At 50.9% G+C, this 27,171-nt stretch overlaps 1 protein-coding gene across 2 annotated transcripts in view; it reads left to right on the forward strand.

The window, feature by feature from the left end:
* Positions 1-27,171, forward strand: part of GNB5 (G protein subunit beta 5) — a 493,189-nt gene that overhangs the window by 272,253 nt on the left and 193,765 nt on the right. For both annotated transcript variants that reach the window (XM_069222460.1, XM_069222461.1), the window contains exon 7: positions 4,435-4,567. In XM_069222460.1, the coding sequence (XP_069078561.1) occupies positions 4,435-4,567 (133 nt within the window). The remainder of the gene's footprint in view (positions 1-4,434; positions 4,568-27,171) is intronic.

The raw sequence follows: 27,171 nt of genomic DNA on the forward strand, positions 1-27,171 counted from the left end.
ACCAAGCAAATCTTTGAGATTCCCCTTTTGCTAGGAGTGCTGATGAATCCTGGTGATGGCAGTTCTTGGATTTATCAGAGTGCCTTTGAAGCCCCTCGGTTCTGGACAGTCCACTGTGATCTCCTTGCCTATACCAAGAGCACGTGCAATTCCTGCTTTGGAAACCCTGTGTATTCTCCAGGATCCTGGTGCCTCCTTGATGCACAATTGTGGCCTAGCAGTGCATGCAGATCTGCCAGAATGAACAGAGACATCAGCGTGATGTCAATTGTATAACCTTGGTGTAATGTGACGTTCCTCCCCTTCGCCATCCTTCATCATGCCATGACCACATGTGTGTTATTTAGCAAATAATGATGTCACTCATTAGTGTGGGAAAATTGTGGGCTGGTGGCTGTATGAAGGACTGGAAGCGTATCACCGATCCACACCCCAGCACCACAGGCTTCCTGGACTCTGCTATGCACTACTCCTGCTGCCAGTAACTTGTCTGGTGCTTCAAGCTACCTGTTTGTATCACTGTAAGTTACCCAGTTATTTGCTCTGTGCCCGCTTGCCTAACACTTCATTTTCTGTAACACACCTGTCAAGTTGTTTTGTCATACTGTATGCAGTAAGCCAGACTGTTTTGCATTTGTCAGTATTATTCAGAGAGTTAACATTGTGTTCTGCTCTTCCAGTAAGCCAGCCAGTATAAGTTAGCTGCATTTGTTCACTTGTTTATTTTTTTTATTGTTCATCCCCGCACCACTGCGTTTTTTGGAACGGGCCCACCACCCAGCTTCCATTACCTACTTATTGGAGGCTCCAGCGCAGCCGCCCAGTGGCTGCATGCAGTAGGTTTGCTGCCAGTGCAACAAAATCATGCCGAAGACAAGCCCAAATGCACCCATCCACTGCTGGACTGTGTCCAGTACCAGGATCCTTGGCCTTGTGGCCACCTATATTTACTCCGCCAAAGAACTCCTAACCCTAGACCCCAGATATTGCAACAACTGCTGCCTCGCATCGCCTAGATCAGCGTTAGGACCTTTCACCTGCCACTTTTGTCTCTTTACTGAAATCAGAACCTCTCTCCTGCACAAAAACCCTCACCACTCCTACCTTACCTACTGTGACCACCATGAGACCACTCCACTGCCTCCTGCTCAACGCCAGATCACATGCCATAGAAATCTGGGACACAATCACCACCCTTACCCCGTTGCGTTCATTACAGAGACTTGGCTCAACCCCTCCGCCGCCCCGACATTTCCACCACAACACCCAATGGAAACATTACGCTACAATGGGATCATACCAACATACACGGAGGCAACATTGCTATCATCCACAAAGACACCATCCACTGCACCTGTCACCAAAGACGACACTACACCAATCAGGGAGCATCGCAACTTCCAACTGCAAACTGATGGTAGAACAACCATCAGAGGCACCCTTTCAAACAACCACAAGGCCTACACCCTGGCTTCTGCAACACCATTCCCAAATTCATTGCCCTGCTCACCATCAACTCCAAACAACACATCTTCACCGGTGACCTCAACTTCAACCCTGACAACCTCCATGACACCAACAGCACCAACCTCCTGGACAGCATGAGCCACATTGGCCTCACCCAACTGATCACTGACCCCATACACAGCACAGACCACACGCTAGACCCAATCTTCACTGCCAGAGACAGAGTCAAGTCAGCTATGTCCCCAAACTCACCTGGTCCGACCATGCTTTCGTCCACTTTATCATTGCAGAAGCACCATGTACCACCACCAATACCCCAACCTCATCCTACAGCAGCTGGCCCAAAGTGACAAAAACTCAATGTATGGATGCCCTCAACACCACCCATTCCGACCCTGCAACCATCCACAAGCAGGCCGTGAAGAACCTCTCCACCTGGATCATCAAATGCGCCGACAGAGTAAACCCTGACCAAGCCCTCAAAGAACATCAGATCCACTAAACATGCCAGCTGGTGCACACCAGAACTCAGGACCAACAAATGCAAGTGCAAACATCTAGAGAGGCGATGGCACAACAGCAAAGATCCCACCTTCAAATCAGTCTTCAATAAATACCATCAACTCCTGAAAGATACAAAGAAGTGTGCCCTGGTAGACCACATTGAGGCCTGCTCCAACCACAATAAGGAACTCTTCAACATAGTCAGAGAGTACTCCTGCCCTCAGCCACTGAAAACACAATTCCCCCCAACACAGAAACTCTGCAACATCCTGGCGGACTACTTCCACAGCAAGATATCCACCATCTACAGTTCCATCAAACCCCGACCCACTGACCTCTACAGCCTCTTCATGCCAACGGACATCACCAACAACCCTCTGCTCACCAGATGGAACAGCTCACCTCACAGAAACACATAGCCATCATGAACTCCATCCACTTTAGAGCACCCACAGACCCCTGCCCCCACCACTTTTGCAAACTCAGGAGCAAGGAAATCAGCATCAAACTCACCTCCATCTTCAATGCATCCATCACCACGCCACATTCCCTGAGCAATGGAAATACGCAGAGGTCAGACTCCTCCTGAAGAAACCCTCAGCTGACCCCAGAGAACTCAAGAACAACCAACTAGTCTTTCTGTTCCCTTTCCCTGCCAAAGTCTTTGAGAAAGCCATCTACTGACAACTCACCGAACACATACAGAACAACAACCTGCCGAACACATCCCAGACCGGCTTCCGCACCAACCATAGCACTGAGACTGTCCTGATCACCGCCACAGACAACATCAAAACACTTCTTGAACAGGGTGACACAGCGGCCCTGATAGTCCTCGACTTCTCAGCAGCATTTGACACAAAATCCCACACACCCTCGCCAAGAGGCTCAGCCAAATCGGGATCTAGGGAAATGCCCTTGGATGGATCTCATACTTCCTCACAGGACAGACCCAGAGCATTTGCCTACCTCCCTTCACGTTAGAGCCCACATGCAAGGCTCATCCCTCAGTCCCACCTTGTTCAACACCTAAATGACACCCCTGGCTAACATCGTCAAAACCAACGGCATCAACATAATTTCCTACACAGACGACACCCAGCTCATCCTCTCACTCTCAGACGACCCCTCCACCACCAGGTTCAACTTCCACAACTGCATGACGAGTGTCACCAGCTGGATGAAGACTAACTGCCTAAATCTCAAAAGGGACTAGACCGAAGAGCTGCTCTTTGGAAAAAATACCTCCCCGTGGAATGACACCTGGTGGCCTTCTAAACTTGGACCGACACGCTCACTGACAGACCATGCCCACAACCTCCGCATCATTCCTAGACAGCAAACTCGCCATGAACTGCCAGATCAATGCATTCACCTCTGCAACGTTCCACACCCTTTGCATGATCCAAAAGGGATGTCCTTTGACAGAGGAAAAACGTCACCCAAGCCCTAGTCACCAGCAGACTCGACTACAGCAATGCACTCTTTGCAGGAATCTCTGCCCAACTCCTGAAGAGATTCCAGACCATTCAGAACTCAGTGGCTAGACTCATGTTGAACCTCCCCAAAAGGACCCACATCTCCCCCACCTCAGAGACATCCACAGGCTCCCTGTCCAGCAAAGATCCCAATTGAGGAGGCTCACGCACACCTACAAGGCCCTCCCCTACCAAGGACTAGCATACACCAACCACTGCCTGAACTACAGCCAGTCCTCCAAACACCTGCGATCTGCCCCCCTCGCGCACAGTCCCTGCATCTTTCAAAGCTACAGCAGAGGTTGCCCCTTCTCCTACCTCACCACCAAGTCCTGGAACAACCTTCTCCTCCACCTCCTAACAGCATCCTTGCTCATGGAATAAAAAAATGGACTCAAGACATGGCTCTACGATTGATCGCAGCAGGATCCCAGTGCCTAGATACCCTCACGGGTGATTAGCTGTGCTATAGAAGTCCTGATTGATTGATTGAGCATGGTACCTCTGCCCATGTTTTACCAAGGGCAATAATTCCCAGGATATGGACCTTCTAAAGTGCCCCAACTGGAAGTAGATGTGTATTAATGTTAGGCTCCAGTAAAGGAAATATCTGCCCAGTACACCAATTGATAATTGCGAGTAGTGATAATTCTCTGCCATAATAGCCTGAGCACACGAAGGGACACAATGAAATTGCTTCAGCATACACTTTCTGTAAAGGGGCCCTGGCCTGACTGTTAAGCGTTTGTTACTTTTGCGCTTCTCTTTTCTCCTTGTGTTACACGTATTGCATTTGCTTTTGTTTCTTAATTCCAAATTAGGTCAGACCTGAGATCCTATTAAATGAAAGAGAATTAGAAGGATGCTCAACAGGAAAGAAATTTGTGGAAATTGCCATTATGGATATTTTTGAACATTTGAGATTATATTCTCCTTAACCAAATTCTTGCATTGACTGTCCTACTCTTGTGTCTACTTGTTTTAGGGGCCTGGACAATAAGTGCTCTGTTTATCCACTGACATTTGATAAAAATGAAAATATGGCATCCAAGAAGAAATCAGTTGCAATGCACACAAACTACTTATCTGCTTGTAGTTTCACTAATTCGGATATGCAGGTAAAGGTGCTTTTTTATTTTTTTAAAGCAAGTTAAAAAGACAACATCCATAAGTGGAAAATAAACATCCAGTGCACAAGTTTAATGGAGAAATATTAGCCTATGTCCAAATTTCGTCATGAAAACTGTGGTCTGTGATATCATTGTATTTGTTGGGTAAATTGTACCAATACCTTTGCTATTATGTTTCAGAATTGCAGGTAGAGGTTTCTAATTTTGTATAGTCATGCTTCCATTTAAATATGTAAAGGATGATGTGACTGACTGTGTTACAATGTAGGGACTGACGTGATTAGGTCTAAACAGACTTTTTTGGCCATAGAGTTCTCTATATTCTATAGCGTGGCATGGTAAAGTGGAATAAAAAGTCAACGCAAGAGCGAATGATTTTCTCTCAATAAATTGATACTGAATTAGAGTTTTCCAGTACATAAGCCTGTGGGGTGTGAGCGTGTTTTTTTCCTGATTCCAGGTTTGTTTTCTCCGTAGACATGAGATGTGTAAAGGATTTTGTAAGCAAGAGAGGTTATCAATAATCCGAAATCCATTTGTATTTTAGCAACTACTTTAGTTTCCTGTCATTGTGATTGTTCTTTGTTTTCACAAACACTCCGATATGGAGCAAATATGCTAATTTTATTTTAGGAATCTGGAAAATATTGACCAATTCCTAAAATGGGACTGTGACCCTATACTGATTTGGTTTCTGGAAGGTCGGTGCTATAGGCTTCCTTTCAAAGTAATGATTCGATAAGCAGTGTGTCACTTTTGCAACAGATCCAATTGCAAATCATTGAAAAGTTACCAACTACTGAATCGGAAATGTTTTTTTAAACGTTTACTCATTTGAACAGCAATCACGTTCTGGTGGCTTGTTGAGCCTAGAGCTACCATCCCTGTTATGACCTCTAATGAAGTGAGTATCAATTTGCAACCTATCTCAATAATACCCCAAAAAACAAAAAAATCGCTATAGTCCCCTGAAGCTCCATCAGGATCTCCACCAACGACGCCCTGGATTCCGCAGAGCACCTACATTTTCAGATACACCTCAACGCCAACACCACCCTGAGAGGAACCCTCGTCTACAGACCACCAGGCCCCCGCTACCAATTCTGCAACGCCATCGCCGACACGATCAGCTCCCACGCCCTCGCCTCCTTGGACTACCTGCTCCTCGGCAACCTAAATTTCCACCTGGAGAACACCAGTGACTGCAACTCTGCTGCCCTACTGGACAACCTCGGCATCAAGCAACTGGTCACCTCGCCCACCCACTGAACTGGGCACACGCTCAATGCCATCTTCTCCTCCAACTGCCCATCACCTTCACTCACACCACTGAACTCCATTGGACCGACCACCACTGCGTTCATTTTTCCTTCCTGAAGCCCACCACCCACCACCAACAGCATCCGATCCCTCACCGCAAGTGGAACAAGTTCTCCAAGGAACAGCTGATCTCGAACCTCGCCCAATCCCTACCATCCAAAACCAACAACCCCAACACCGCCGCCCTCAACCTCAAACAATTGCTCGACGACTGCGCCCACACCCTCGCTCCACTCAAGAAAACCAGCAACACCCGCGTCAACAAGAAAGCTCCCTGGTTCACCGCAGACCTTTAGGCAACCAAACGAGAATGCCAGAAAGCTGAGAAAACCTGGCACCAAGAACAATCAGAGAGCAACTTCACCATCCTCAAATCAGCCATGCGCAAACACCACCAGCTCATCTGGACCACCAAAAGATCTTTCTACAAAGAACAGATAGACAACAACGCACGCAACAGCAAGGAGTTATTCAATGTCATCAAGGAACTCACCAACCCCAAGTCCTGCTCCACCAACCCTTCCCACTCACAAGACCTCTGCGACTCCCTCTCCATCTTCTAGCACCGCAAGATCACAGACATACATGGAAGCTTCGCAATGCCGCCCCCCACCACCACTGACATGGTTTACCCCATCGCACCCTGCTGCACCAAAGTACTGAGCCCTTGGACCCCCACCAACGATGAGGAAACCACCAAAACCATGAGCACCATCCACTCCGGCTCTCCCACAGACCCCTGCCCTCACCACATCTTCAATAAGGCCAGCCAAATCATCGCTCCCCAGCTCCAGACCATCATCAACAGCTCCTTCGAGACCGCCATTTTCCTGGAAAGCTGGAAATACACCAAAGTCAAAGCCTTGCTCAAAAAGCCCAAAGCCGATCCCCGAAGACCTCAAAAACGGCCGACCTATCTCCCTATTCCCCTTCCACTCGAAGGTCATAGAGAAGATAGTCAACAACCAACTTTCCCGCTTCCTGGAGGACAACAGCCTACTCGACGTCTCCTAGTCTGGATTCCGCAAAAACCACGGCACCGAGACCGACCTCATCGCCTGCACCAACGAGATCAGGACCAGGCTCGACAAAGGTGAAACCGTTGCCCTCATCCTCTTCGACCTCTCCGCAGCCTTCGACACCGTATGTCACCAAACCCTTTGCACAGGCCTCTCTGACACCGGAATTCGCCACAGAGCCCTGGGCTGGCTCACCTCCTTCCTCTCCGAAAGAACACAAAGAGTTTGCCGCCCCCCGTTCTGGTCAAAGGCCACCAAGACCATTTGCGGAGTCCCCCAGGGATCCTCACTCAACCCCACCTTCTTCAATATGTACATGGCTCCACTCGCCAACATCGTCTGATCCCATGGCCTCAACATCATTTCCTACGCTGACGACACTCAGTTCATCCTTTCCCTCACGAGGAATCCCGCAACCGCCAAGAAAAACCTCCACACCGGACTCCTCGCCATCGCCAACTGGATGACAGCAAGCCACCTCAAGCTGAACGAGATCATCATCTTCGGCCCCAGCAAGTCAGCATGGGATGGCTCCTGGTGGCCGGGCACCCTGGGGTCTCCCCCAACACCCACGATCCACGCACGCAATCTTGGCTACATACGAGACTCTTCACTCTCCATGACCCAGCAAGTCAACACCATCATGTCCTCATGCTTCAACACCCTACGAATGCTCCGCAAGACCTTCAGGTGGATCCCTGTGGAAACCAGAAGAACGGTCACCCACGCCTTTGTTAGCAGCAGACTGGACTATGACAACGCCATCTACGCGGGATCAACGGCCAAGCTCCAGAAAAAACTCCAACGCATCCAGAACGCCTCAGCACGTCTCATCCTAAACCTCCCTCGCCACAAACACATCTCTGCCCACCTCAGAGCCCTCCACTGGCTACCCGTCAACAAAAGGATCGGCTTCAAACTCCTAATCCAGGCTCACAAAGCTCTCCACGACACCGGACCGGCCTACCTCAACGATCGACTTCACTTCCACAACCCGACACGCCAGCTCCACTCCGCCAACCTCGCAACAGTCCCTTGCATTCACCGTACCACAACCGGCTGCAGATCCTTCTCCCACCTCGCCGCCAAAACCTGTAACTCCCTCCCCACCAACCTACGTAAGACCCAGGACCTCGTGACCTTCAGGAAGCACAAGAAGACCTGGCTCTTCGAGCAGTAGCACCCCACCCCCAGCGCCTTGAGACCCTTCCAGGTGAGTAGCGTGCTCAACAAATTAATTGATTGATTGATTGACTCAGCTCAGATTACAACACACTCCGAATTGGAAGTTTACACACTGACCTGTTAGTACTCTTGATAGTAAATTCTTTACTGGATGCAAAAATACCGCAAATTGCTGCCAGTGTTTTGTGATCATTTTTTTCTGTCAACTTGTTGTGATTGTGATTTTGAAAAACTGTTCTGAATGCCTCTGAATTCAAGCATTTAATTACGTACATGCACTGCTGACAAACAAGTGCTTGAGAGCAGAAAGGGCAGTTTGAAACGCATCTGCTATCAATATTGTGACATAAAACTATGTGAGAGGTAGTCAGGGAGAGGAAGTAGAAATGGTTGAACGGGAAAGCAAAAGTAAAACAATTAAATTTTTAAAGTCCTGATAACCGGCAGAATTTTTAAAATGATATCACTCTAGAAACATTGACATTGTGTACCAAAATATAATGTACAAATCAGCATTAGGGATTGTAAAGAGAGAAATGTTGAAATTCAGTGGGCGGGAGGAAGTGCCAGAGGAAAGACAGTGGTTTAGATTAGTCTGAGACTGCTTTCGATCAGAATAAGACAATCTACTTGATCAAAAGTTTAGAAAGGCTCTGGGATAAATAATTGTGAAGGACAAACCCATGGACAAGCCAAGACAAATAACTCATGAATGGAGACAAAGGGATTGTGCAAAGGAACAAAGAACAGCAATGAAAACCCTGTTCCATCTCTAAAGAGCAGAGATGTGGTGAACCTATTCCTGAGATATATGTATATTAATTGTATAAAAAAGAAAGACTAATATTCTAATGGGCTCCATCGCCTTGCAAACACTGCCACACAGCTTGCTTCCTTCACTGTTTAAGGTGTGTTCCATCTTTCAAGCACTTCCTAGTAAGGCTGATTATTTATTCTGTCTGCCATGTACTTCAGCTGATTGTTTCACACAGTTTGGCACACACCTCCATGTTCAATTTAATGGAAAGAGGTTTAAAGACATATGTAGTCCACCTCTTACAATTCTACATTATACTCCTTGTTGAGCTCAGTCACCACTTACTATTTGACCCATTGCCAACTTGCACTTTGTATCTTTCGAAAAAAGTGACCAGCATCCTTCTTACCACCCAAAAATAAGAGTACAGAGCTCCAACATTTCCCAGTTCAACATGGGAATCACCACTGTTTTGCCTCCATTCCCCGACACCAGCTTTTTTACAGCACCAATTTTTGAACTCACTCACCTTTGCTATGCCATGTATGTGTTTTTGAACTGCACAGATCGGGCTTCAGAGCCTTCTGCGCACTGAACTGAAAGCGAACGCTGTTCTTGGCAGACACATCAGGTAGAGTCTGGTACAAAAGGGCATAAAAATACTTAAAGGCCGTATACTCCATGCAGAGATAACAAGAAATGTGCAATTGAAAGATAACATTCTGGACCTTTGATCTTCCCAAAGACAGACTCTGCCAATTAGACCTGTCTGATCAAGGCACAGAAGGTGAGTAAGCACTCCTCTGTTTGAGGAACTCACTTGCAATCTGATGTGTAATTGGGACTGCTTATTGCTACTCATTTGTTTTGCCTTAAAGAATACATTACTTAACTCCTTTGCAAAGGCAATATATGTTAAACATGTCTTGAAGCTACAGAGGAACTGTCCAGCAGGACCCACCCCACATCTCAAACCGACTTCATATTCGTAAGATAACTCTTCCATGGACTTCTGAAAGGATAAAGAGCAAACAACACAACAATGATCAAAACCAAGGAGCTACCATTGATTCAGCATTCAAGTGTATCTTAAGTCCTTCCCAGTGCTGTCTAAAGGCAACAGAGGTTCCTGCTCAGGGCTAGGGTACTGTGCACCTATTTTCCTGGTGGTATGGTGGAAGGTGGAAGACTGGCCATACATTGCAGGACAATTGAAATACTTTCAGCTGAGACACCAAAAACTGTTAGTAGGAAAGGTGTTCTTTTTATAGCTTTCAATAATGTGTTTCCCACATTCTGCTGGAAAGCAGTCTTTTTGCAGAGAACGTGATGTACAAATGATAAAAGAAACCAGAGGTGGTTATATTCTGCTAGTGTGCTTCCAATAAAATGATACAGCTCTACTTTTGTGACTTTCACTTAAGCGTATTATCTGAAGAAGCTGCTGTATTTCTTTATTTCCGTATAGTAGGAAGATAGGCGTGTTTCCAAAAGCTCTTCTCACTGTGCACCAGATGACTGAAAAGCAGAGAATAAACCTCCATGCAAGCGCACTTTGGAAAGGAATGCAAACCCCTTCCTATCTAAATGCAAGCATGTCCACCCTTCTGGGGTAAAGTGTTTGAAATGATGGGAGAGAGGTAATGGGCTTTCCACATTACTGGAAGGAGGTATCTCAAGGAACCAACAGGAGGATGGCAAAATATGCAGAGGCGTAGAGTCCCTTTTCCTTTCTCAAAGATAAGCAGGTTTATGTACTTGTGTGTGGTGGGCTTCTGCAGTGCACTACACCTTGGCAAGTGCAGGATTCTGGAAGAAACCCTGTTTCCCAATCTTTGGTCACTTGTAAAACCCCCACAACGATTTTGTATGATCCTCTAACATTAGGAAGGCTCAGCGAGGAGAGTGATGACCAAAAACCCTCTACACGTCTGAGTTGAGTATAAGAATGTGAAGAGAATGTTGTTTTGAAGCCCTCTGCACCTTTGAGCAGGCTGAAATTATCCGAGATGGCAACACAGATATTCTTGCATGCAGGATATATGACAATGGCTGCTTATTGCCAAGTTTACTTGGCTGATAAAGATAGACAATGCAGTGTTGAAAACCATGTCAGTTAATCGAATAACTCACAAGGACAGCTCTGAAATTGTGAAAAATCATGTTGAATCAGTGTTTAGGGAATATTACATGTTGATCTCAGTTGTTACAATGGCTAAAAACATTGGTAATCTCAGGGTAAAGGGGGCAATGTTTTGTGTACCTCTTGCCTTTAGGTCTTTCCTGACTGTATGATCCTGAAACCTGGTCATAATTTTGTTCGTAATTTGTGGTACTGCAGTAACAACAAGCAGAATACTTGTCTTCTTTTTCCCCAATCCGTCCTTCTCTTGTAGAGGTGAATCTTCACTCTTTGGATGTCTGTGAGACATACTTGACAAGTTGACTTACCTTCATGATTGTGCTTCCCATTAGGACAACTCTAAAAGTACTGCATACTTGTCATCTCCCTTAGTTGATGGACCAAGAACACACTTGAATCAGGTTACTTAGGTGTGAGCAAGCAATTGCCTTAGAGAAGGTCCTGTTAGATGGTTTTGTGGGACTCGCAAGAAAATGTTTTTGCTGGGCCCCATGCTGACTTTTACCTTTAAGGCTGAACAAAAAGTTCTCCGGGAAAGAGAAACAAGCATTTGCAATGCAATGGGTCTTGCGTTTACTTAAGTTAGAGCTATTAGTGTTTTAAATTCCTAACTGGACTTTTCTTGCCACATAAATTGAAAATGAAAAGTAAAACAGTTGACATAAGTGAGCCAGTTCAAAGCGCCACGAGCCTGAGTGCGAAGGAAAGACACAAAAGGAAAAAAAAGGTTTGTTCGCAGTCAAACGTTTCGGCAAATGTGCAATTATCCATGTAACAGCGTCCATGACCAATGCGGTAACAAAATCACCCCAGGGAGGGACAAGCATTAAGCATTTACCAATGATGATAAAGGATTTTTGAAAGGCAAGCCCATGATCAAGTGACGGGCATGCAGTAGGTGTGGTTAAAAGCCCACAGATAGATTACAACACGTCAGAGCGCTCGACTTAAAAATGGCACTTGTCACCACCTAGTCATCACTTCACTATCAATAATTAGGCCTGTGGGCCTGGCTAGAGGACCTGGAACACACAGGGCAGACTGGAAACCCCCAGAGAGAGTATTGCAGAAGCCACAGTAGAACAAGTGGCTCAGAGGAAAGGCTCACATGGGGTATGGCAAGAGACAGATTGAGCCCTCAGGTTGAAATACAGTAGGATAGTACAATGGAGCTGTCTGCTGGCTCAGGTGAGGGCCTATTAGACACCCTGGATGAGCAATCGAATAAGGGAACACCTGTATGCACTATGGACACAGGACAATGAGGGGAGCAGCTGCTGTGAGGTGTTGGGTTGGCATATAGGTGCAGATGGAAGTGGGACTTAAAGAAGAGGAGCTGTGCTCTGAAAGGCTTTGTATAGATATGGGCCCCAGACGCAGAGGGGTGCTGCTGCATAATGTAAATTATAATTGGACCTATAGATGAGTGAAGGGGAGCCACAGGGAGATATGAGCTGCACTCTACATAGAGGGAGCAGCCGCTCATGGTTTTAGAGAGTGGACAGGACATATTCTTGCCCCTTCAGGAAAGGATGCACTCTTCTATTTAGTTAGGGATACGGGGAAACCTGCTATCGTCTATAGGAAGGGGATTGGGTGCGGGGATGCATGGGGAAAGTTGCATTGTTCTATGTGTGAAGTCCTGCGTCAAGCTGGTCACGCAAGGTAGTGTAAAATGAGAGGGGTTGGAGAATCTAGCGGCAAGGGTATGGGCGGCTACGGAGGTGTTGAGAATCCCATGTGCAGGATCAAACTGAATGACCAAGGGTGAGACAGATGATGGGGGAGTAGCACAAAGATTATCACATGGAATGTCTGTGGGCTTCAAGACTACACTAAGCAGTACTGGCTGCATACATATCTGCGGAGGTACGAGGTGGGGTGGCTTTCCTGCAGGAAACACACTTAAGTGATAAAGAGGAGGAGAAAATTAGAACAAAATTTAGGGGACAGTGTTACTCCACTACATATTCGGTGTATCCAGACGAGTATCAGTTTGGATAGCCCCTCGGTTGCCATTCTTGCATCATGCCTCTTTCAATGATGTGGAAGGCAAGTACATACTTGTGTATGGTCTGCTAGATGGTGTTGAAGTGTTTTTAGTGAATGTGTATGTGCCTAATGCAGATGATAGGTTACTCTTCCAGAGAGTGTAGAAGAGGATCTTACCATATGTGGGGGTGCCCCTGCTGTGGGTGGGAGATGTTCATTGTATATTGGATAGCACCCTCGATTGAAGCCCCCCATGGCCACAACCCAAACTGGGGATGACTGGAAAATTATTAGACGTTATGACTTACTTAGACATAATAGATGCCTGGAGAACACTAAATCCAGGCAGAGGAAATATACATACCATTCTTCAGTACACAGGATATACAGAAGGCTGGACGGGCTCCTTGTATCCTGGAAACTAGGGAATCAGTTGCCTTGATTGAAACACCTGAATATATTTTTATCAGATGTTGCCCCTCTATTAGCCAACTATACCTGGAATGGGCACACCCCTGCTATTCCCACGTGGCGCCTGCTGTGAGAGGCTCTTCGAGGTGCAGCATTCCAGGAGGCCATATCTAAAGTCTTGGAGTGGTATTTTGCCACCAACTGGGGAACAGTGACGACCCACGCTGTTGAATGGGATGCCCTTAAGGTGGTGCTCTGAGGGGAGTGCTTTAGTAAAGTATATGGTATAAAATCTCAACTGTAGAGAGAGCTCCAGGACCAAGAAACTGACTTGGATATCTCTCAGAGAAGTGAGAGGTAAGCAGGGCACTCGAACATGGACACCCTAGAATTAAAAAAGAGCATAGGGGACACATGGGCAGCTTTGGATAAATTCACACAGAAGGATTGACAGCAGTGGTTCCATAAGGATGGGGATAAGTCGGAACAACTCCATGCCTGGTTCTACAAGAAAGGGACTCCCCCCTCCCATAATATTGGAGCTTACTGGAGTAAATGGCAGAATGATATCCACCCAGAGGGTGATAAATGATTACCTGAATTCTTATTTAGCAGAGACCTACAGAAGCCAGAGGCAGAGCTGAGAACTGCCTATCCAAAGATTCCTAGCAGGATTGAGGACAGTCCAGCAGTGATACCCCAGATGCCACATCCACCGAGCTTTTGCTGCCCCGCTATTGGTGCGCCTGCTGGATGTATTCTATAAGGCTCGTAGTGTAGCCCAACTTCTGCAGTCCATGAAGGAGGTGGTAAAAATTATGTTGCCTAAGCCTGATAGACACCCCATATTACATGGATCCTATCACCCATTACCCATGATAAATGTTGATGTAAAAGTATTAGCAAAAATATTAGCCAATAGAGTAAAACCCATAATTGGAGCTTTGGTACATCAGGACCAATTCAGGTACCTGCATGAAGTACTATGATGAATATCCGATGGTTAACACATTATGTACATGCTCCAGTAGTCAGACTCTGAGGATACCTTTGGGGCCTTCGATATGGAAAACCTATTTGATATGTTGAATTGGGTATATAAGATGGAGGTCCTCAGGAGGATGGCATTTGGGGCCTAGTTCTTGCAGTTGGATACACAGTTATATTTGCACCCTGCAGCATGAGTGCACACAGGAGGGCATGTCTCAAACAGTTAGGGATCGAGCGGGGGACCAGAGGGCGATGCCCACTAATGTTCCCTCTCATTATTTTCCCCTATGTGCAGCAACAGACTGTATATGGGCATACTTTTCATGCTGTGTGCGTAGCAGCACTGTGAGGTAAGACATTATGGCCCTCATTCTGACCCTGGCGGTCGGTGATAAAGCGGCGGCCAACCCGCCAACAGGCCGGCGGTCCAAAATATGCAATTCTGACCCTGGCGGGAACCGCCAACACAGCCCGCCGCATTAACACTCCGCCCGCCACGGCGGAACAAACAAACAGCGCGGCGGTCCCCGCCAACAGCCAGGCGGCAGACAATGTACCGCCCACCCTATCACGACCCACCAATCCGCCACCTTTTCCGGGGCGGGAGCACCGCCGATAAAAACACGGCAGAAACAGACTATGAACGGGAAAACGCTCACCTCCACATACACCACGCGAGATTCCGGCAGTATGGAACCCGAGTTGCAGGTCATCCCCGCACTCCTATACCTGCTCCTGTACCAGGAGCACGCCCGGCGGCGCGGAAGACATCGGTGAGTACTGCACCTATGACACAGGGGAGGCAAAAGATTACCGGCACACACCCACCCACCCACACCCACTACAACACACACATCAATGCATTCCCACAGATCACTGACACAACCCACAAACCCCCCCCTTCCGAAATAATGCAAAGACCAAAAGAAGAGATCTCAAACGGGCAGATATATTGAAAAATGGACAGCAGTAATCCAAATAAATAAATAAACTATGTACAAAATATATACAGCTACTAAATGTAGTCCAACCACTGTCCGTGGACCACAGGGGTCCTGAGCAAAGGGGCAAGGCCCAGTCCCACGACAAGAACTCCACGGAGAGAACACCGCAGGGGCATCAGAAAGAAAAAAGGACAGGCACCTCAGGGGGAAGGGAAGGGGGGGCACCTCAGCCACTTGAGTACACGACGCCAGATCCACGAGGGGACTCCATGACCACTGGCCCATCCTGGGGAGAGCAAAGCCACAGTCCAAACAGTCCATACAGTGGGTGGCCTACCCACTGGGCCATCCTGGGGAGAGCCAAGCCACAGTCCAAACAGTCCATACAGTGGGTGGCCTGCCCACTGGGCCATCCTGGGGAGAGCAAAGCCACAGTCCAAACAGTCCATACAGTGGGTGGCCTGCCCACTGGGCCATCCTGGGGAGAGCCAAGCCACAGTCCAAACAGTCCATACAGTGGGTGGCCTGCCCACTGGGCCATCCTGGGGAGAGCAAAGCCACAGTCCAAACAGTCCATACAGTGGGTGGCCTGCCCACTGGGCCATCCTGGGGAGAGCAAAGCCACAGTCCATACAGTCCATACAGTGGGTGGCCTGCCCACTGGGCCATCCTGGGGAGAGCAAAGCCACAGTCCATACAGTCCATACAGTGGGTGGCCTGCCCACTGGGCCATCCTGGGGAGAGCAAAGCCACAGTCCAAACAGTCCATAACAGACTCCACTGCCACTGGAGGAGGCATGTTGGCCAGAGGACATCCTGCAGCCCTGCCCGAGACAGATCCTGCCCTGCCACGTCTGCCAAAGGGCCAGCGGTTCCTGCCTTGAAGGGCCCAGTTCAGCGGTTCTTGCCTTGAAGGGCCCAGTTCAGCGGTTCTTGCCTTGAAGGGCCCAGTTCAGCGGTTCTTGCCTTGAAGGGCCCAGTTCAGCGGTTCTTGAGACGGCGGGCCCCAGCGGAGCGGTGCTGGAGACGGCGGGGCCCAGTTCAGCGGTTCTTGCCTTGAAGGGCCCAGTTCAGCGGTTCTTGCCTTGAAGGGCCCAGTTCAGCGGTTCTTGAGACGGCGGGCCCCAGCGGAGCGGTGCTGGAGACGGCGGGGCCCAGTTCAGCGGTTCTTGCCTTGAAGGGCCCAGTTCAGCGGTTCTTGAGACGGCGGGCCCCAGCGGAGCGGTGCTGGAGACGGCGGGGCCCAGTTCAGCGGTTCTTGCCTTGAAGGGCCCAGTTCAGCGGTTCTTGCCTTGAAGGGCCCAGTTCAGCGGTTCTTGCCTTGAAGGGCCCAGTTCAGTGGTTCTTGCCTTGAAGGGCCCAGTTCAGCGGTTCTTGCCTTGAAGGGCCCAGTTCAGCGGTTCTTGAGACGGCGGGCCCCAGCGGAGCGGTGCTGGAGACGGCGGGGCCCAGTTCAGCGGTTCTTGCCTTGAAGGGCCCAGTTCAGCGGTTCTTGCCTTGAAGGGCCCAGTTCAGCGGTTCTTGCCTTGAAGGGCCCAGTTCAGTGGTTCTTGCCTTGAAGGGCCCAGTTCAGCGGTTCTTGCCTTGAAGGGCCCAGTTCAGCGGTTCTTGAGACGGCGGGCCCCAGCGGAGCGGTGCTGGAGACGGGGGGGGCCCAGTTCAGCGGTTCTTGCCTTGAAGGGCCCAGTTCAGCGGTTCTTGCCTTGAAGGGCCCAGTTCAGCGGTTCTTGAGATGGCGGTCCCCAGCGGAGCGGTGCTGGAGACGGCGGCCATTCTATGGCCAACTGCTCATTGCCTGGTGGTGCCCTCCTGGGCAGCGGGGATGGTGCTCCTTCAATGCCCACCTGGGCTGTGGGTGGTGGGGCCCTCCTGGCCAGCTGGGCTGGGTCCTCCCTGGGCAGCGGCTATGGGGGTGGTGGGCTCTCCCGGGGCAGCTGTGCCGGTTCCTCCCGGGGCAGCGGCTATGGGGGTTGCGGGCTCCTCCTGGGCAGCTGTGACGGGTCCTCCATGGGCAGCAGGCCTGCTGCCTGACTTCTCCGCCTTGCTGCCCTTGCCCTCCTTAGTCGGGAGTCTGTGGCCCTTCCCTCCCTTTGGAGTTGTGGCTGTTGAGGGTGGCTGGCTAGTGTCCTGGGGGGATATCGAATCCGGGCTCCGGCGGCGGCCCTTCCGCCTTCTGCTCCTCTTCCCAGGGGGTGGGCTGGCTGTCCCCTTGCTGCTGGGCGAAGATCCAGACCTGCGGGCTGGTGGGCTCCAATACCCCTGCACCCTTGTCAAGGGGGCTGCAGGGCTGGTGGTGGCTGAGGTGCTCTTTTTACCCCGACGAGAAGGAGGGGGGGGCTCAGGGTCAGGAAAGAAGGTAGCAGTAGAGAGATAGATTTTCTTGGGACAATGGAGAGTGGTAGGTACAGTGGGTATGGGAGTGGAGGGAGAGGATGTGGTTGTAGGCAAGACAAGTTTGCTGTCTTTGGGTGCAGGTGCAGGAGCGGGAGGCTGTCGTGAGGTGGATGGCTGTTGGGTGGGTGGGTGGCTGCGTTTGTGTGGTGTGGAAGAGGGGGTGACAGACACAGTGGGAGAGGACACAGGGGACGTGTAAATGGCAGTGGGGGTGGTGACTGCACGTGTGCGGACTGGAGTGGAGGGTATGCTGGTGATGGAAACACTGGCTGATGGTGAGGTGAATGAAGGTGTGAGTGTAGACGTCACAGGGAGGGAGGAGGGAGACGAGGAGGTGGGGGTCACAGAGGTGGTAGTGACTGTTGGCATGTCTGCATCGGAATGTTGCTTGTGTGAATGTCTGCGTGATCTGTGGTGCTTATGTTTGGATGAGCTGCTCTTGGGTGTTGAGGTGTGTGCAGGCTGGTCTGATGGTGTGGGTGGGACAGGCAGAGGAACAGGAGACTGGGAGGAGGGAGTTAGTAGAGGGAGGCAGGAGACAGGGACAATGGCTGCCGTCAGTGCTGAGGCCAGAGCCTGGAACGATCGCTGATGGGCAGCCTGACCCGAATGAATGCCCTCCAGGTACGCATTGCTGCGATGAACCTCCCTCTCCACCCCCTGGATGGCATTCAAAAGGGTAGTCTGCCCAACAATGAGCGTTCGGAGGAGGTCAATGACCTCCTCACTGAGGGCAGCAGGGGTAACAGGGGCAGGGCCTGAGGTGCCTGGGGCGAAGGAGATGCCCGGCTTCCTGGCAGAGCGGGCACGGGGCGAACGCTGAGGGGCTGCTGGGAGGGCGGAGATGGTGCGCTGGGTGGCGGCTGTACCTGTAATGGCGGGGGGCACGGATGGTGCCACCCCCGCAAGGGAGCTCCCTTCCGAGGACGTGTCCGTGTCGCTGCAGGGTCCAGTCGTCCCCGTTGTGGAGCTCTCCTCGCCCTCCGTCTCACTGGTCCAGTCAGACTCTGTGGCATGGCCCTCCTGGGCCATGTGAGATGCAGCTCCCTCCTGCCCCGATGCCACTTCTCCTCCGCCTGATGATGCTGATGCACACAAGCACAGAAAGACAAACAAAAAGGGGGGGGGGGGGGAGAGAGAAATAAAGAGATTTTGAGTACATGGATCACCGGTACAGTTAGCGGACATGACAGACACAGATGCCCCCTGCACTAAGTTGCGCACTTGGGGTCCGCTACGCATTCCGTGGAACATGCCCTACACGCCTAGAGTTGACAACTGCACCCATGTATGACACGGCCCAGGGATGGCTGTACTGACACACTACTGAGGGTGGTGGCTGGGGACACAGGGGCTTACGGGGGTGCCCAGCCTACAGATATCGCCCTGGCCTAGGGGGACCCACAGCCCTCCTCCCCCACCCAGACACCTCCACTGCGCGACAACAGAGTAGATGATGCTTGTACTCACCCCCTTGTGTCTGCTGTGCTGCCCTCACACGCCCATCCAAATCAGGGTAGGCCACCGCCAGGATCCGGAACATCAGGGGGGTCAGTTGACGGCAGGCACCCCGCCTACGTTGGGAGGCCATCCCCAGCAGAGACTCGGCGGTCTTCTTGGTCCCGCGGCGGATGTCCTCCCACCTCTTGCGGCAGTGGGTGCCCCGTCGATGTTGGACCCCCAGGGTCCGGACCTCCTTGGCGATGGCACGCCAAATCCCGATCTTCTCATGGGCGCGGACCTATGTGACACGTACAGGGAGGGAGAAATACCACGTTCAAGTTTGTCTGCATTTTCGTTGCCAGTGGCCCAACGCCCCCCATCCCCGCCAGGCCCCCCGCCATGCCCCCGCCAGGCCCAACATGCCCCCCATCCCCGCCAGGCCCCCCGCCAGGCCCAACATGCCCCCCATCCCCGCCAGGCCCCCCCGCCAGCCCCAACATGCCCCCCATCCCCGCCAGGCCCCCGCCAGGCCCCCCGCCAGGCCCAACATGCCCCCCATCCCCGCCAGGCCCCCCGCCAGGCCCAACATGCCCCCCATCCCCGCCAGGCCCCCCGCCAGGCCCAACATGCCCCCCATCCCCGCCAGGCCCCCCGCCAGGCCCCCCGCCAGGCCCAACATGCCCCCCATCCCCGCCAGGCCCCCCGCCAGGCCCCCCGCCAGCCCCAACATGCCCCCCATCCCCGCCAGGCCCCCCGCCAGGCCCAACATGCCCCCCATCCCCGCCAGGCCCCCCGCCAGGCCCAACATGCCCCCCATCCCCGCCAGGCCCCCCGCCAGGCCCCCCGCCAGCCCCAACATGCCCCCCATCCCCGCCAGCCCCAACATGCCCCCCATCCCCGCCAGGCCCCCCGCCAGGCCCCCAAGCCAGCCAGTGGCCCCAAATCCATATTGAATTAAACTCACTTGTTGGTCTGGAGGACCGTAGAGTAGCGCATACTGGGGGAGGACCCCATCCACAAGTTTCTCCAACTCCTCTCCAGTGAAGGCAGGGGCCCTTTCCCCAGTCGCAGCAGCCATTGTCCCTTCCAGACCGAGGTCACAGCAACACTTGCAGTATAGGTCCTCTCCTGTGAAAGTTCAAGTCGCAAGTGGATAAGTAGATAGGAAATGGCGGTCACGTCCGCGGCGGTGCGTACCGCGGCGGGGCGTACCGCCACGGCCGGCGCCCTTCGCCATTGGCTCCTGAAACCCATAGGCTTCAATGTTAACCAATGCGGCTTCGCGCCGCGGTCTTCGCCCGCCGACCGCCGCGGTGTGCCACGCCAGCGCATTGACCTCACATCCCATTGTCACACTTCACAGGTCAGGCAGCCGCCATTTCGAGGGTCCACATGGCTCAATTTCAACTGCGTCACACAGGCCTAGGCCTTGCATAGCCACTCAGACACGCCATTCACTGCATAGAGAATCGTTTACTGTGCAAGCTGTGAGTACGTACCTGTGGGTTGCTTGACTCTGTGCTCCATGTTGTCCTTCCTAGGCACCGTCCGCTGGGTTTGGCGAGGAGACGGATGAATCCTCGCGTGTACCGACCGCTGGTGGACCTGTCGACAATGGAAGAACGCCACATTATCCTGACCTACCGGCTTGACCGTGCCACTATACATGAACTGTGTGCCCAGCTGGAGCCCGACCTGATGTCCCCCATCCGCCAACCCACAGGGATTCCCCCTCTGGTGCAGGTCCTGTCAGTACTCCATTTCCTGGCAAGTGGGTCATTTCAGACAACAGTCTGAATTGCTTCTGGGATGTCTCAGCCCATGTTTTCGAAGGTGTTATCCAGAGTGTTGTCTGCCCTGATGAAATACGTGAGGAGCTACATCATTTTCCCTGAGGTGGGCGAATTGGCTACAGTGAAGGGTGATTTCTACGCCCTTGGACATATTCCCAACGTCATTGGTGCCATTGATGGGACCCATGTGGCTTTGGTTCCCCCAAGAGACAGGGAGCAGGTGTACAGGAACAGAAAAAGTTACCATTCCATGAACATCCAGGTGGTGTGTTTGGCTGACCAGTACATCTCGCATGTAAATGCCAAGTTCCCTGGGTCAGTGCATGACGCCTACATCCTGAGGAATAGCAGCATCCCTTATGTGATGGAACAGCTAGAGAGACACCGTGTATGGCTATTGGGGGACTCTGGGTACCCCAACCTGTTGTGGCTACTGACCCCAGTAAGGAATCCCCGGACCAGGGCAGAGGAACGGTACAATGAGGCCCATGGGCGTACTAGGAGGGTGATCGAACGCACCTTTGGCCTCCTAAAGGCCAGGTTTAGGTGCCTGCATATGACAGGTGGATCCCTAATGTACTCACCTAAGAAGGTGTGTCACATCATCGTGGCCTGCTGCATGCTTCACAACCTGGCTTTGCGCCGCCAGGTGCCTTTCCTGCAGGAGGATGGTCGAGACGGTGGTGTAGTGGCAGCTGTGGAACCTGTGGAGAGTGACGAGGAGGAAGACGACGGGGCTGAAACAGACAACAGGGACAGAATCATTGAACAGTACTTCCAATAGGACACAGGTAACAATTCAAACATAATTTAGTGAATGTGAACTACTCTCCTGCATCTCTGCTGCCTGTCTATTTGCCCCAGTGTATGATGACTGAGTTGTGGCTTTTCCATCCCTATTTCAGATCTGGGGTCCCCACTACGAGTCCTGTGCTTCGTTTCCCCATGGACTACAGCTTTGTGGCAGCTGTTTGTTGACTTTACTATGTACAAGGACATATTTGCACTGTCATGTCAATTACAATATTTTGAAATCACAGCCAGACTCCAGATAGTTTTGTGCTAAATGGGTGTTTATTTCAGTGCTCAAAATGGGATGGGTGGTTTCAAGTGGGTGGGGGCTATGGTGAAGGAATGTCCATGGCAGAGTCCAGAGTAACAGTCACACAGGTGCATTGTCCAGAGGCCTGTGGAGAGATGGAGCATGGGCAGTTCAAGGATGGACAGGGTGACAATGTGGGACAGTGGGATGACATCAGGTGGTATCCTTTGCTGGCGGGGGTCTTGACATCCTACTCTGTCTTCTTGCGAGATCTCAGGGCCCTCTTGCGGGGTGGTTCTTCTCCTGCAGGAGGTGGGGGTCTGGTGGGCTGCTGTTGTGCGGGGGCCTCCTGACCACTAGCGCCGGCGGAGGTGGTTGGCTGTTCTTGGTCCAGGCTAGTGGCAGGGGCCCTTTGTTGTTGTTGAGTGTCCGTCCTGGTGTTGATGAGGTCCTGCAGCAGCCCGACCATGGTAACCAGGGTGGAGGTGAGGGCTCTGATGTCCTCCCTGTACCCCCGATAGTGTTCCTCCTGCAGTACCTGGATCTCCTGGAACCGGGCCAGTACCGTCGCCATCGTCTCCTGGGAGCGGTTGTATGCTCCCATGATGGTGGTGAGGGCCTCGTGGAGAGTGGGTTCCCTGGGCCCGTCCCCCCCCTGTCGCACAGCTGCCCTCCGAGTTGCCCTGTTTCCCTGGGCCTCTGCCCCCTGGCCGGTGTGCCCATTACCACTGCCCCCAGGTCCCTGTTGTTGTTGGGGTGGTGGGTTATCCTGGGTGCCCTGTAGTGGTAGACACACCGCAGATTGACGCGCCCTGGAGACAGAGGCATGGGCCCGCTGGGTGGGAGCTGTGCTGGTGTTCCCAGAGGGGTTTGGGTCTGTAGTGGCCTGTGGCTGTCTGAGGGGAACCGACTGTCCAGAGGTCCCCGATGGTCCGGGCTGGTCATCGGTGGGTGTGAGGATGGGGGTGGGGGTGAGGGTGGGGTTCGAGGATGGGGGTGAGGGTTGGGGTATGATTTGGCATGCAGGTGGGGGGGAAGCAGTAGTGAAGCTTCAACTTACCAGTGTCCATTCCTCCGCCGACTCCTGCGAGGCCGTCAGGATGCAGGATGTTCAAGACTTCCTCCTCCCATGTTGTAAATTGTGGGGGTTGAGGTGGGAGTCCTCCGCCAGTCTTCTGCACGGCGATGTTGTGCCTGGATACCATGGAACGCACCTTCCCCCGTAGGTCGTTCCATCGCTTCCTGATGTCTTCCCGATTTCTGGGGTGCTGTCCCACAGCGTTGACCCTGTCGACAATCCTCTGCCATAGCTCCGTCCTCCGGGCAATGCTGGTGTATTGGACCTGTGTGCCGAAGAGCTGGGGCTCTACCCGAACGATTTCCTCCACCATGACCCTGAGTTCTTCGTCTGAGAAGCGGGGCTGTCTTTGGGGTGCCATGGAGTGGTGTGTATGATGTGTGGGGTGGAGTATGTGTAGTTAAGTGTGTTGAGTGTGGTGGTGTGTGTTGTTTTGTGTGTGGATATTGTGTGGGTGATGGTGTAGTGTGCCTCTGTGTGATGGTATTCTGTGATCGCTGATGTGTCTCTCAGTGCTTCTTTCTGAATTTTTTGTCGTAGGGGTTTGTGGGTGATGTGGGTGTGTGTTTTATATTGTATTGTGTGTGTGGGAGTGGTGTGTGTATGTGTATCAGGTGTGTGGAATTCAAATCGGCCAATGTGGCTGAGTTTTGTTCGTTTGTGTGTATTCTGACCGCGGCGGTGTGTACCGCCAATGGAAAACCGCGTTTGAATGACCGCCGCGTGGATTCGTGGGTCGTAATGGCATGGGCGTATTTCTGTTGGCGTGACGGTGGAGGTTTGGTCACCTCCACTTTTCCGCCGACCGCTGGTCTGGCGGTCTGTTGTGGCTGTCGGATTTTCGGAGGTTTGGCTGCTGCGGGTCAGAATGACCGTGGCGGGTTACCGCGACCGCGGCGGAATTATGGAGGATTTCTGACCGGCGGTAGGCGCCTTTTACCGCCGAGGTCAGAATGACCACCTATGTGAGTATCCAATACACTACTCTATGTGAAGATTGCGAGGGGAAGGTCAGGCCCCCATTTTACATAAAATAGTACTACATTATACATTTTAAAGCATATTTTCAAACTATTTCAGCTAAAAAGCAATCAACTTTCAAAACTGTTCACAAGGGCAGCTCATAAAACCAATCAAACTCTTTAGTATTCTCAGAAGCACATTCCTCTGCGGCAGAAAATATTTACGTACAAAAAGACACATATTTATCAGAAGCTTTGTAGAACATGTAGATGGTAAATTAGAAATTACGACTATCTGAAAAAACAAGATTTCAGCATCAATATTAACAGTGTGAATTCATGCAGAAGACATATCACCCGTTATACATTTTGTGAAAGGAGATATAATATTCATGATGATAACAATGGAGAAACGCCCATCAGAATACATGCAGCAGGAATATTTGGCCATTGCTATTAAAGTGTGAATTTCTGTGTGTCTACTGTGTTGATCAGTTATTGTTTCAATGGAAATGCACACAGTTATTTTGCTTGCCCTTCCTGTTATGTGCTGCAGAATGCCTATCAAACAGTTAATGTACCACTGAAGGCCTGACCTTAATTTGCTACACCTACAGACTAAAGCACTGTAAAATGTGCTATAAATTCTAGGTGTTGCCTATATGTGTGACTCGTGAGTTACTAGTCGACAGAATACCTACCTATTACTGTTCCTTACAATTCATGTCCTTTTTCTCATTCTCTCTTCTCTCTTTCCATTCCATGGTCCATTAACATGTCTCCCTTCCCAAACTCGTCCTCATTCAGCCATGGTCAATCTTACTCTCAATCTTTCAGGCTTAGTCAATATTTTCTCACGTTCTGTCACCCACTCACTCTCTCTCACATGTATTTATTGGAAGCTAACGCGGTCCCTTTAACACCCACTTTCTCACTCACCTTGACTCAAATGCTTTTTATCTCAGACATTCTCTTAACTACCTCAGTAATTATTTGTTTTTCACTAACTTTCTATCTGTTTTCACTATCTCACTTAAACACTTTCACTTCCTTTTTTTCTGCCTCGTGCACTTATTCATACTGACACATGCCATGTGACTTAGTCATTCTCACACTTGCCACACTCTGTTACTCTCACCAAGCAGATGTCAGAAATACTCATACCTGCGAAGAAGGAACTGGCACTGCAACAATGCATGTTAATGTGATATTACAGTAGTTATACCTTTACATGATATACAGGTATATTTTACTGTTTCCACTCCTTTAACGCCAACTTTCAGAGCCTGTTTTCCAACCTCAAACTGCTTACGAAAGTCGCACTATCTTGTTTACATAGCAGTGTAAGCTGGTAATATTAAAAAGCAGTTTAGAAATGTTTGCATGTCCAAATGAATCACCAGTGCACTTGGGAAAGTGCTCAAAATCTCTGGCAAAACAGGATGATTCTCATAAATGCTGAAAGTGAATAAAGGAAAGGAGGCTGTTGTATTTTTTCCCAACGGCAATCACGTTTGTGCTTACCTTGAAGTCTCCTATGGTGTTCCAGGCTGTGAAGCAATTAACATGCATTTAAAATAGCAAGGGATGTAATGGCTGGTGGATGAGACCGAAGCAGCGTGGGTCTGCAGAGGTATTCAAGAAAGAGGCAAAAAGCATTGTGAATAGCTGGAAGCCAGAACAAGACTAAGGCCATATCAGCGCTGGCGGTCAACAGAAGACCACCAGCGCACCGGCTCCCCCGCCGGCCGTATAATGTTTTCCCTGCTGGGCTGGCAGGCGGAAACAGTGTTTCCACCTTCTGGCCCAGCAGGGATCAGGGCCTTAACATGGACGGCGGCTCCAAATGGAGCCGCCACCAATGTTGGTGTGCGGCGGTTGCAGCATTACCTGTCGCACAGATCACTACCCGATTCGACGGGGCAATGCACGGGGGCCCCTGCACTGCCCATGCCAAGTGCATGGGCAGTGCAGGGGCCTCTAGGGGGGGCCCAGAGCACCCCTTCTGCCAGCCTTTCCCTGGCAGGAAAAGCCGGTTTCATACAGGGTACATTATCCGGAGAGCTGCGCTGCTTACAGCGCTGCCCTGTCGGATAATGTAATCTGCCATCGTCAGGCTGCCTGTCGGCGGCAGCCTGGCTGTTGCGGAGGACCGACTGTGGCGGCCTTCCATTGTTATTTATATGGCAGTCAAGACCGCCATGCCGGTGGCGGTAACTACCGCCGCCACCGGTGTGGTAGTCTCGACCACCATGTACAAAACGTCCAAACTGTGAGAAAAGCAGCACCCAGAATGCTTTATTGTGTTACCCCTGAGTAATGAAACTGCCTTTCCAGCTTCTGTTTGTTTAATTCTGATTTCCAAACAGCCTGCAAAGATCTTTTCACCAGTTAAATGATTATTGCCCTAGAAAAAGCTTGTGCAATGTGCATCCTTCATGACCTCCTGTGCGCTGAGAAATCTCCTTCCTGGTGGGCGCATAGGCATGCAGCTCAGAGGGAATGTAGGTGCCCACTCCCCCCCTTTTGTTCACCCTGGCGGTGGAGCCATTTGACATTCATCTATTAGGGTCATTGGCAGAGTGGGGTTTGAAGGTGTGTGTGAGAACTGGCATCCTTGGTGTGGTTTCCCTTGTCTTTTGGCCTCTGCCTCCTGTATTTTTGACTGTGTGCTGTATTTCGTTTTTTGTTGGTTTTTGTACTCTGGGCATTTTACCACTGCTGAAAAGTGCTAAAGTGCAAGTGCTCACTGTGTAAATTGTGATTATGATTGATTATCCATGATTGGCATATTTGATTCACTAGTAAGTCCCTAGTATAGTGCACCATATGTGCTAATGGCCTGTATATTAAATGCTGTTAGTGGGCCTGCAGCACTGATTGTGCCACCGACATGAGTAGCCCTGTAAACATGTCTCAGACCTGCCATTGCAGTGTCTTTGTTTGCAGTTTTAAACTGCCATGTTGACCTGGCAAGTGCACTCACTTGCCAGGCCCAAACCTTCTCGTTTACTATATATAAGTCACCCCTAAAGTAGGCCCAAGGCAGCCCCATGGGCAGGGTGCGATGTATTAAAAAGATAGGACATGTACTGGTGTGTTTTACATGTCCTGGCAGT

The sequence above is a fragment of the Pleurodeles waltl genome, chromosome 3_1, assembly GCF_031143425.1.
Source record: "Pleurodeles waltl isolate 20211129_DDA chromosome 3_1, aPleWal1.hap1.20221129, whole genome shotgun sequence".
NCBI classification, from domain to species: Eukaryota; Metazoa; Chordata; class Amphibia; order Caudata; family Salamandridae; genus Pleurodeles; species Pleurodeles waltl.